General features: G+C 37.3%; 1 protein-coding gene and 1 long non-coding RNA gene across 4 annotated transcripts in view; one reads left to right on the top strand and one right to left on the bottom strand.

The window, feature by feature from the left end:
- The window catches only part of LOC307148354, a 9,876-nt gene extending 3,727 nt beyond the window's left edge, over positions 1-6,149 (top strand). Inside the window, exons 2-3 of the long non-coding RNA XR_013819441.1 lie at positions 5,653-5,896; positions 6,012-6,149. This is a non-coding gene — a long non-coding RNA (uncharacterized lncRNA). The remainder of the gene's footprint in view (positions 1-5,652; positions 5,897-6,011) is intronic.
- On the bottom strand, positions 2,322-12,540 carry sanbr (SANT and BTB domain regulator of CSR). Of its 3 annotated transcripts, none has more exons than XR_013819440.1 (21): positions 12,005-12,537; positions 11,510-11,661; positions 10,178-10,367; positions 9,900-9,978; positions 8,393-8,640; positions 8,123-8,181; positions 7,576-7,736; positions 6,965-7,051; positions 6,705-6,815; positions 6,002-6,125; positions 5,739-5,891; positions 5,521-5,654; positions 5,301-5,403; positions 4,503-4,535; positions 4,306-4,405; positions 4,100-4,188; positions 3,903-3,931; positions 3,697-3,770; positions 3,219-3,302; positions 2,953-3,044; positions 2,322-2,403 (listed from the first exon to the last, which is right to left on the bottom strand). XR_013819440.1 is itself a non-coding variant. In XM_079853799.1 (21 exons), the coding sequence occupies exons 1-21, from the start codon at positions 12,054-12,056 to the stop codon at positions 2,367-2,369; spliced, it is 2,196 nt and encodes a 731-aa protein (XP_079709925.1). In that variant the 5' UTR covers positions 12,057-12,540; the 3' UTR covers positions 2,322-2,366. The 3 variants fall into 3 exon arrangements, 2 of the variants coding, with proteins under 2 accessions (XP_079709925.1, XP_079709926.1); XM_079853799.1 differs by having other exon boundaries at positions 3,219-3,307; positions 12,005-12,540; XM_079853800.1 differs by having other exon boundaries at positions 3,219-3,307; positions 12,236-12,540.

The raw sequence follows: 12,540 nt of genomic DNA, 5'->3' as shown, positions 1-12,540 counted from the left end.
TCAATGGGAGAACGTCTAGATGCAAACAGCTCCCTCTAGCGACGATAGAACAACCCAAAAACAGAAGTAATTCATTATTTTCCATTGATCTAGAAATGACATTGAGGCCTAATGGCTAACCAGTGTTGCAATATTTATAGTTTCAGCAGCTAATAGTAGCAATACGATATGTGAAGTAAATTAGCTTTAATGAAATATACAATTGTATATTTTATAGGCTATAGTGTATTTTAGGTAAAGTGAGATATAAATATTAAATATAGAAATATTTATACCGTAACATTAAGATTGTTGCAGTATCGTAGTACTGTCATTCTTTAAAGCAGACAAATCCATGTCTTTCTAAACAAATGCACAATGCCAACATAGCATTTGCTACAAGTAACAATAGACAAAAGACCATTGAATGATCAGGATATGACCTTTGACCAAGTTCTGAGGGAATGAGGGCAGCTTCTGTCCGGCTCTTTCTGCTCCTTGTAACTAAAAAAGACAGGCATCTTCTATCTGATTAGCTCAGATCCCTGTCACCTGTAGAATTTTTATTAAAGCATGACTTTTTCCATCTTGACATAAAGTTAATTTAGAATCTGCACGACACATCTAAATCTAATTGAAACTTGTAAACAAACGTGTTAAAAAAAGAAAGTAACATTATGAAATAAAGTTAATTAAAAATAATAATTTGTGATGTTTAGGAGATTAGATATTCTTCTTACTCAAATTCTAACAATTTGTAATAAAAAAAAAAATCACATTACATTTAATCAAAATTCACTTTAAAGACACATTTTTTAAAATAAATGCTGTAGTTCTTTCTATTAATTAAAGAATGCTGAAAAATGTATCATGGTTTCCACACAAATATTAAGCAACATTTTCAACATTGATGATAATAATAAGAAATGTTTCTTGAGCAGCAAATCATTATATTAGAATGATTTCTGAAGGATCATGTGACACTGAAGACTTGAAGTCATGATGCTGAAAATTCAGCTTTGCCATCACAGGAATAAATTGTTATAATATTTCACATGATTACAGTATTTTTTAATAAGATAAATGCAGCCTTGGTGGGCATAAGAGACTTCTTTCTTACTGACCCCTGAATGGTAGTGTACATACAACCGTATACTATTTTTAAAGTGTACAACACAAGAATGGAAAAAAAAAAATCAGAAGGATCTGAAGAGAATCTGAATCGAAATATTAAATTGTTTTGATTCAGAGGGTTATTTAAAACTGCCTGCATGGTCTTCTGCTCCAGAACTGTCAGCTTTTCAGAGTAAGAGAGAGACAACTCTTGGAAAGAAAGAGAGAGAGAGATCCGTTGAATTGAATGGTGGGGGTTGTGATGGATCTGGTTCCCACCAGTAAAGAGGGAATTAACACATGATCATTTGTGTTCTTGGCTGGCAAGCGGCCCAGTACTGTAACCCAACCTGCCTGAGCTCAATCAAACATCGCCTGTCACCAAAAAAGGCAGACCAGCTCATCAAATCTCCCCCGCCTCCGTCCACATATGCAGAACGTTCTACTTCCCCTTCCTGTTGCGGTTTTTTTAAACAAGACATTGCATGAAGTAATTGTTTAAAATAGGACTGCGTATTTACAGACATGCATTTCCCAGGGAATTACTCATTCATAAAAACTTGTATTTAAAACAATTCTGCCATAGTAAAAAAAAAAAAAGAAACACAGGTTTATATTAAATGATTTATTCTATTGATTCTGTATTCTACCCCATGTCACATTGGTCCAAATGTTACAGTTGTGACAGTTCCAGTGCAACATAATCATGGACCTCACAGGTATTAGTCGTCAGCGTCACTCTTTACCCAGTGGCTACTTTGCGTATTATACAGGTTTGAGTCATTGCATTAAGACGGCTTAAAGTGCAGGGTCAGTACCACGGAGATGAGCTTTGTCTGGTCACCTGAGTCGGCTAAAACGAAGCAACTCACTGCGGCTGGAATGAATCCTGAGCTAGAGATGAGATAAAATAAAGCCAAAGATGCAAAATCAACTGAAATGGTAATACATACATTTTTTTTAGTGGGTTCAACCAATTCAATAGCAGCCAAAAGCTTGAACTGTTTACAGTGCAACAGAAGGTTTTATTAGGTCCATTGTTTATGCTCTTTAGCTACAATTATGACATCAGAGACCACACCAGCAATCCATTCTTCTCCTGGGATTGTAACGGAGAAGACTATTCCTGCTGTGTCAGGACAGAGTTCGGAAGGAGGGTGGGGTGAGGTGTGGAGCAAAGGATGGATGAAGAGTGCGATGGTTTCTTCTGCCTCGTCAAACAGCAGCAAAATCCTCCTTTTTAAAAAACTCATCCACTTATCTCCACATTTCCTCTAAGTCGGTCTTGACGGCCCCGAGCGTGTCTTTGCTCTAAAAAAAGACCAAAGTGCTGGTTAAAAATAGAACTGAGAGAAAAAGGAGAAAGTGAGTAAGAAAAAAGGTAAAATTAAAGCCACACACAAGTAAATCAAACAAAAAAAGTAACGCAATATTATATAAACAGTGGGTCTTTCATAAAAGTATTTTAAAGGGACAGTTCTGTCATCATTTACCCACCCTCATATCGTTCCAAACCTGTATGACTTTCTTTCTTCAGTGAAACACAAAAGAAGTTATTTTGAAAAATTAGTTTTTGTCTGTACAATGAAAGTCAATAGGGTTCAAAACATCATTGGACCCCATTGACTTGCATTGTATGGACCAAAATATCTTCTCTCACAGAAGAGCATCATGAGAGTTCTTCATTTTTGACTGAACTATCCCTATAAATGTGCCTGACAAGAGCAGACAAGCCAGTTTAGTTAGTGCACCACAGCAAACATGTTCATAATCCCTCCAAATCTCATGATTAATATCATGAATTATGATTTGATACGCTCGCCTCCACAGTGTCTTCAGTGCTTGAGGTGACTGCGGTACCTTAGCGTTTTCTCTGAGCTGCTGTGTCTTCCGCTGGACTGTGAGGAGGCCTTAAACTGGGCCTCCAGTCTCGGGTAGAGCCCCCCTGCAGGCTGCAAGCACACAAACACACATGGGTGCAAAATACTAGAGTACAATGCTGGAAAACTGCTCAAAAAGATGGTAATGACATAGCAACAAATCAGAACACACACGTGAAAACGTACAATCACACTCTTAAAGCTGCTTTAGCTGGTTTATCTGAAGGGAGTAAAGATGTTTTGTACCTCTTTTGTGTCTTTAAGCTTCGTCTGCTCCTGGTCACCGAAGCGCATTTTAGTGAGATTTGCTATAATCTCCTCCATTCTCCTCTGATCTAGAAAGAGTTTGGACGTATAGACATCCATCAAGATCATTGCAAATCTACACATAAGCTCCTGATAGCTTTAGTGTCAGAAGCACAGCTAAAATTGTCCATAAAATATTTAATACCATTGATTAATTACCATAATAAATCATTAAATAATGGTAAGCTTATAGTTTTAATCGTATTTAGAATACAAAAGTGTTTATAAAACAAAATCATTATTCCTCTGAAGAGCTGGCAGATGTACTTGCTGTGGCTGGATTTAACTTTCTCTGATGAGATTTTCTAGGGGTTTCAAGAGGTTTTAAATCACGACTCTTGTTTTATAAGACTGGCTCTACCACTGTGCAGTTGTGAGGATCTTTGTTATAGTCAGAGCATCTGAAAAAGATTCCTACCCTCCTCCCTCTGTGCGTCCTGATTGTACCTCATGGAACGATTGCTATCCCACTTATTCTTCTGGATGCTGACACTAAGAGTGAAATAATGTATTATTCAGAGGCCTAGAAATTTCTTCTCAATCAAATGGCATGAGTAAGCATATCAATACAGCGTTTAAACAGATCACTCCTCCAGAAAACAGCAAGTCTTTGGAATCACTCACGTGAACGGGGTTGAGTCTCGAGATGGTGCCTTTAAAGGAACAGGATAGAATGAATGAAAAGAGAAAAGTGGCATGCAACAACTAAACCAGACATTCATATTTTCTGAAGAAAATGCGGGTGATTCCAATGTAAAAGTCAACTTAAGTCATATTGCTTAGAAAAATCCAGCACCAATAAATGAATGTGTTGCATTCACCTTTTCTCCAGATTTTTCCTTACGCTGAAAATTCGGGGAGGACACTTGTCTTTTCAAAGGTTTGCCAGATTTTCTTGCCTTCTTTGCAGCTGTGTACAAAAAGAAATCTTGAAAATTGTATGTGACTGCCACCTTCTGACCGCAATTAGGTACTGCCTAAAGATTATCTGATGATTTTCTTACAGATGGGTAACATTTTGGCTCACCTTGTTTTTTTGAAGTCTCTTCTTCATCCCCGACCTCATCCTCTGTGACCTCTGAACCTGTAGTGTACTCCTCATCTTCAGACAGCAGAGACTGCTGCCGCTGCAAAAGGACAAATGAACATGTGAGATGTGTCATTTTCGTTGTAGACGTGTACTGTATGGTGCTGCGTTAAATATTTGAGGAAATGGCTTCTTACCAGCTGAAGACTCCAGTTTTTTAAGAGTGAAAACTGCAACAGAAGAGAAGGAAAAGGTGCTGTCATAATTTGAGATTGGATAAACAAATTTAGGTCAACAATAAACTGATGCATGTATCACAATAAATGCCAGATTCCTCAACCAAGGACATAAAAAAATTATTCTCACTTTATATCTCACAATTATTTAACTTAATTTATATCTCATGTTTATGGTTTTATATATAACAATGCGATTATCTCACAAATGTGTATTTACAATGTGAATTTGTCATTATGCAACTTTATTACTTGCAATTGCAATTTCAAATCTTACATTGTGACTTTATTTTTTATTCATTTAAACTTTGTCTCACAATTGCAAATGTAGTTCTTGTAACTTTATATATATATCACAATGTGAATTTGTGTCATAATGCAACTGCAACTATCTCAGAATGTGGCTTCATTTCCTATTTTAAAATATATCTCACAATTATTTTATTTTTTACTCTGGGGTAAAAATTGGTTTCCATAATATAAAGAGGAAATATATTACAAAGAAAAAAAATTCTGCAGTGATGTAAAAATATCATGCATGTAATAATGACTATGATTTCCTTTTTTTTCTTTGATATATACACAATATTATGTTTTTTTTGTCTGTCTGTACGTGTGCAGTGTGGTATTGTCTTTTGTGTTAATTTGTGATTGTATGTTGCTGATGGTTGCATGAATAAAAAGCACAAAAAAAAAAAAAAAGACCAAAATAAATAGAAAGAATAAAAACAAAGATGATCAGAAATGTGATTGACTCACAGCTGTTGTTTCCTTGGGTCTGTGAGCTGTAAGCATCCCTGGCTCCAGCGTTACATCATATCCTGGCACATGTTCACTGGCTGTGGAAGGGTCCTCAGAGCTACTGCAAAACAAAATGGATTAGAGCTTAAAACATCAGTTAAAAGACCTGACACAACAATCAAATATGGCATGCAGATCGTCTAATAGTTTTTTCTGAAGGAAGTTACTATAGTCTGACCTATCAGGCACACACACAGCCTCTCTGTGGAGCAGCAGGTCATTGAGTATTCTGGTCTGGGTTGAGTTTACATTGTGATCGCCGCAGTCACCACCATCTACCGCACTTACAATGTGGTCTCTTATTTTACAGCCCTGCAACAAAACATACACAGGCATTCACAAAGTGAGATGGGTTCAAGAGTTTAAGAGAACGTATTCTAAAGCAACAACACAAACCTTGGGCATGGAGGAGGGATCGAATCGTAGGACTTTCTGGTTGCAGCAGGGGTAAAGACCAATGCCGTGCCATCTATGATCTGCCCCAATGCCAGGATACACAACCGCCTCTGGGTGGTATTTACACTGGCTCAACTCCGTACACAGGAATGCCTGCCGTAAGCCAAACAACTTATTCAATTAGTAACCAATCAATCAATATCTATGTTTATCTACAATCTTAAACTATGATTTGTGACTCGTGAAGTACATTTTTTTTTTACCTGTTTGCAGCGTGAGCAGGCAAGGAAATTGATGGTACCCCAGATCCTCCAGTAAACCAGTACCCAGGACTTCAACTCTTCATAAAGCCCATTCAAATACTCATGTACCTCCCAGGCCTTATGTCTACACAGACACAGCACAATTACCAACATGTCATTGCATATGTGACCCTGGACCACAAAACCAGTCTTATGGGTCAATTTTTTTAAATTGAGATTTATACATCTTCTGAAAGCTGGATAAATAAGCTTTCAATTGATGCATGGTTTGTTAGGATAGGAACTATTTGTAAATCTGGAATCTGAGGGTGCAAAAACATCGAAATATTGAGAAAATCGCCTTTAAAGTTGTCCATTTATGTTGGCGATTTTGCTGCATCCACTCACAAAAATACATTTTTAATATATTTAAGGTAGGGGATTTACAAAATATCTTCATGGATCATGATATTTACTTAATATCCTAATGATTTTTGGCATAAAAGAAAAATCAATCATTTTGACCCATACAATGTTTTGTTGGCTATTGCCACAAATATACCCGTGCAACATATGACTGGTTTTGTGGTCCAGGGTCACATATGTGTGTGTATAAGACTGGAATATCGGCAATTGGAATCTAAGACTTCAATGAAAGTTTTATTAGAGTGTTTTAAAAACACTTGGTGTGTATGTGATAGAAATACAGAGTGCCTCATTTAACCTGGTGTGAGTGAATATAATGTTTCCCCGGGCATCTATGTTGATTTTGTTTGGAACACAAGGGATTTTTCTCTCAGTTTCTTTGGTTAAAAGCTTAAGGCAAAGTCCACATCTGGGGAAAGAATCACAACATGAAATTATTGCACTGAAATCCACTTAATTGCACCAAAAGAATAATTTATAATACTTCCAGTACATGTCTATACTATGATACATCATGCTACTATCATCAGCTTGCACAGCAATGCAAAAGTTTCTCACCTGTACAGAGTAGATGCATTACCAGGGGAATCGTGATTATGATAACCATGATCAAATAATCTCTCAATCTTTTTCTGAAACAGTTTACTGGTGAGAAAGTACAAATCATCACAAATAAAGTATGATCAATAACAAAATATTTTATATGAACATTATATTGTATTAACAACATTATATTATCTGTACACTACAGTTTTGGGGTCAATATTTTTTTTAGACTAAAGGCATCAGTAAAGATATTCGTAATGTTTCAAAAGTTTGTTTTTTTTTATCTTAAAAAATGTCAACAGATAATAAGAAATGTATCTTGAGCAGTTAATCAGCATATTAGAATGATTTCTGAAAGATCATGATTTATTTGATCATATAAATGCAGCCTTGGCAAACATATGAGGCTTCTTTCAAAAACCAACCCTAAACATTTGAATGGTGAACATTATAGAATTGTACAGAATTATATAGGATTAAAATCAATTTGTGCTAGTATAGAATATAGACAAGAGCGACAACTGAATATAGTGTTTACATGTAAACTATTTACATGTTAAAGCTAATAAATATCCAGCTCTTTTGAATAACTCCACTTTTGTCCTGTGTATGTTTGCTCTCACCTTTTGAATTTGTCTTTTTTGTCCTTGAGGTCATCTGCCTCATTGTGGCTGAAGAGATCAGCGATGAGTCCGGCCAGGTTGTTGTTGATGCAGTTCATATTGCACGGTGTTGCTATGATGGCACTCATATGTTTGTGACAATACTGGATACACTCCTCAACCTTCAGATCCACAAAACACACGATAATCAAACACCTGAAGCCCATTTATCAAATGGATGAATAAATAAATGAAATCGACCAAACATGCTTTCTGCACACTGCTCAGACAAGGTTTAAATAAAAGCAATCATTTAACTAGGGAAAATTCGCTACAAGCACATACAATAATCAAGATTCGCCAAGTCTTTCCTGAAAATGATGAAAATATTGTGTCTCATTAGCGCTCGTTTGGGCAGTGCACGGAGTTGTCCAGAAGAACAACACAAATGATGAAACAGCCATCATGCATCATGCTCTTTAAAGTGTCCACTACAACCTAAAGGTCACCCAGCTCAGAGCACACTTGCTACATTACCCAAAACATTGTCACCCCTCACAACACTTACTAAAGTTTCCATCTTCAAGAACTCGGAGGAGATCAGGATTGAGATGACATTGCTGTGCTCTGCAACCAAACACCACATAACATAACCGACAACATCACAAACAGCGAAACATCAAACTCACAGCCAATGCATAACTGTTTACAACCACGTCAAACACCATTCAGCCACACAACACCTCTGATGGTATCTTTGATTATAGAAATAAAATAAAATAAAACACAAAAGTAAACACACACAGAACTTCTGAAACAGTTCCAAAAAGACAATTACCCAGCTTGGGTTTGTCCGTGTGTTTTCCGTGCGGATGTTCAGTGTTGTGACTCTTGATGTAGTTCATGAGCCAGTCAAAGATCTGGACATCACAGTGGACAGAAATGTCTACCTCGTCCCAGCGCTGTGGGTCCACAGAAAGATACTCTTCAAAGTATCGCATCTCTTTCACCAGAAGGTTTCTTCGACACACAAAGTCCTGCTTCAGGTTCTTTGCCTCATCGCAAACGTGGATTACCATATTGGGGCTGTGAGAAAGAAAACCGCATTTAGTGAACAAATGCAGGGACATTATTAGTAGGTGATTCATTGGTGGCCTGGTTGGCAGAGGTGGACTTGGAGCAAAAAAGTGGCCCTGGACTTCACACCCGGTCACACCCGGTCCGCAACACACCTCACCATAAACCCACCAGCTCATTTTGCACAGAGCAAATTTTAACACCACTTACAAACAAAAAATATAAATGCTATTTATACAGAGATATAAATGCTATTTATTTTTATTTTATTATTGAAATGCTTATCATTAACATTAACGAATGACTGGCATACTTCTTTACGTTATAATTAGTCTTTCCTGGTGCACATGGCAAACAATAAATAATTGTTATTTTCCATACAGGGACAGTTTAATATCACTAAAGTTCAATACCTACCATAAAATCAGTCCATATAACACAATGCTCTTGTATGGTCTAGAGAAGACTAGTACAGAATGTGGACTGTTTTTGTGGTGCCTTTCTTGTGGTTATAGTATTTGACCTTTCAGGAGCTTGACATCTCGTGTCATTTTATGCAATAGAGCTCCAAATGTGGACAACGAGTGTAAACATTCTTATATTTATGAAAAATACAGCATATTAGAATGATTTCTGAAGGATCATGTGACACTAAAGACTGGAGTGATGATGCTGAAAATTCAGCTTTGATCACAGAAAAAATAAATGACATTTTATAAAATATTCACATATAATGAAATTATGACTGTGAAATTACTGAATAAAGCCTGGAAACAGATACACAAACATTCACTCTTATCTGATATGCTAAAAACAACTGCTACATTATTATTTCTTTGTGCATTGTGTGACGAATAATGTAAATGGCATTAAAATCTGAGAAATTTGATTTGGTTAGAAGTATTTTGCATCCCCGGAAATTAATGTCCGTGATTATTATCCATCATTAAGTGCCGTGCTGCTCGGTTTCTGTGGACAGTAAACCCCGCCTCCTTCGATTTGATTGGATATCTCAAACATTTTGTCATTGACGAGTGCTTTTAGACCGCTGCACTGAGACTGAGCTTGCTAAACAGATTAGAGTTGTTGCCTCAAGTGGGCCACGCGGACCATTCGTCTGGGCTGACAGAAGGATATAGGCTACGTAAATGAACTAGAAATCATTCTTTATCTATATATTTATGTAGCGACGAGCCAGCCCACATTGTCCGGTGGCCCGGGGCCCGGTGCTCCAGATGGCCAGTCTGATTGGTATGAATGTGCCTCACCTTTTATTCCCTTCTGTGGTAGTATCTGCAATCTCACTCTCTGCAGAGGCTCCTCGACCAGTAGGGATCACAGCGAGGCCTGAATACATAAACAACCCCCTTTTAATGCGTTTTTGTTTGCCTGTATCTATGAATTCGTCCCATACAAGTGGATACCAAAGTGAAATAGGATACCAAGAACTTTGAATACCAAAATTCAATATATTAAGGAGTAGTTTACAGTCCAGCACTAAATAAAAGACTGGCCATTTTTGTCCAGACCCCACTCACTGACTCACCTGACACTGAGAGAGTGGCCTGATTGGACTGTGGTTCCCCCGTATCTCCGGTATTGTCCAATAAATTGGATTTGATGTAAGTGGAAAAGGGTTCTGATGGAGAGCTCACTGCTCCGGTCAGTGGGTTACACTGCTCATCAACATGAGGGAAACTGCCTGTGGTCTTCAGCTCTTCAAACCTCTGTGCACACTACAAAAATATAAGAAGATAAGCTGAACATCTCCAAACATTTGCTAATGAATCTTCTGGATCTTTGTATGAAAGGTGTAGGTATTAACCTCTCAAACGTATGTACTGTGTTTGACAGCATTCTGTGATGGGAAATATTATTATTATTACCAGCATTATAATACTTAATATTTTATTATAGGGTCATTCCGTGTCAAATCCACCAAATTTCGGAAACTTCTGGAAAAATATATATATATTTTGTTAACTTTTTTTCTGAAGAAACACAAACATAAACAGTGATGAAAACCAAAATATTAAATAGAAATCCACTATTTTGTAGAGGGGGGTCAAAATAAGATTTGGAGCCAAATTACAGGGGGGTAAAAATGACTTTAAAAAGATGGCAGCATCATCATTTTATTTTTACACAGAGATTGGTAGGTCTGCTAGTTAAATCTGTTGACTTTAGCAATCTTTGTTTCATTATATGCCAACGGTGATAGTTCAAAAATGGGAAAAAGCACTTCTTGTGTTTTTTGTGTACTCATGGAGCTGCATTAAGATCGCCATATCTCTGGGATTGGACCATTGAGGGCCTTTAAAATTGAGATACCAAAAGAAATGTTTGTTAAAATCCAAATCTAAGAGGATATTTTAAGATATATTTAACACAGTTACAGACATCCAAACTATGGAAAAAGTGCACAAGAAGTGCTTTTTCCCATTTTTGAACTGTCACCGTTTCTATATAATGCAACAAAGATTGCTAAAGTAAACAGATTTAACTAACAGACCAACCAATCTCTGTGTAAAAATAAAATGATGTGCTGCCATCTTTCTAAAGTCATTTTTTCCTTTATACACTATTTTTACACTAACTTTAGTGAATAAAATTTTAGTTGGGATACAAAGAATGACACAACTACCTAAATATCTTGTAAATATCTATATATTTTCACACAACAAAAATGGAAATGGTTTATGTTTTGTTCCTATTCTTTTTTTTAGAATATCATAGTTTTAAAAAGCAATTATTCATAGGAATATAGTTTATTATATAAGAATAGTTTTATAATATAATCTTATGATTTAAGAATATAGTTTTTATAGTTTATTGCACAGTAAATACAGTTATTTTCTAGAGGCCTCGTGTCTCTTACCTCTTTAGGTGTGAACCCTGGCACCAACTTGGCAACATTCTCCCAGTTGATTGGCTGAGGCGATGCCCATAACGAGCTCAGCACTATGTCCAGCACCAGGAGGTTGTTGTCATATGGAAAGTTATTATTAACAGAGCAAAGACGATTCATTTCTGCGAAGAAGGAAGAAAGCCATCATCTATATGATTGAGCCATTAACATTAACAATTAAGCCATCTACTAGCTCTCTATTGTCCCTTTATATTGATCTCCACTCCAGAGAAACAAGGGACAATTTGATGGAATGACAGCTGTCGTATAATGTGAGATTATGAGCACAGATACACTACGGTACAAAGGAAATATAATTTATGCAGATAAGTAGGCAATGTTAAGTGTGTGGAGCTGTAAAGATGCTTAGACAGCAGAACAAATACCAGATCGTGACACTCCCCACGTTTCGTGTCGCATCGCTCAGTGAAATGCTAAGCTAGCCTAACACACAATCACATTTACCCTGTTCCAGGTTTATGCGCTGTTTCCTCAGGTAGCAATGCTCTTCTTTCATTCCAGCTGAGCGGTGCTGATAACGGGCTGGATTTGAGCAACATCAACAGAGATGCTGTGGCTTACTTTGATTTTATCCGGGTAAACCAGTAAAGTCCACATCCACACAGCATATACAAATAATAATAAAAACAAATTGTCAGCGTGAAATTCGCAGATTTATTGTGCATGACTACCCACGGTCGTATCTCTCTCTCCTCTTGTTAAAATGCCAGAGATGATGCGGCGTGCACGCGCAGCGCTTTGAGCGCGTGTGCCATGATGATGCTCTCGTCTCGCTGCAGTGTCCCCGATTGAGCGCCTCCTCCCTCTGCTGTCTGTCTGTCTGTCTACTGCGATTTGACGGGATGCCAAAGCTCACTGACCCATCCCTGATAAAGAGAACTGAGAAAAACGATTGAAGGCAGCCCGTGGCAGAGGATTAACTCCCATTAACATCCCCTGCGCTGCTGCTGTGTTGTGCCCTGTGTTTCCGGTGCCGCAGT

The sequence above is a fragment of the Squalius cephalus genome (assembly GCF_949319135.1).
Source record: "Squalius cephalus genome assembly, chromosome: 20".
NCBI classification, from domain to species: Eukaryota; Metazoa; Chordata; class Actinopteri; order Cypriniformes; family Leuciscidae; genus Squalius; species Squalius cephalus.
Note: the sequence above shows the minus strand (reverse complement) of the source record. Positions and strands in the feature narration are given on the sequence as shown.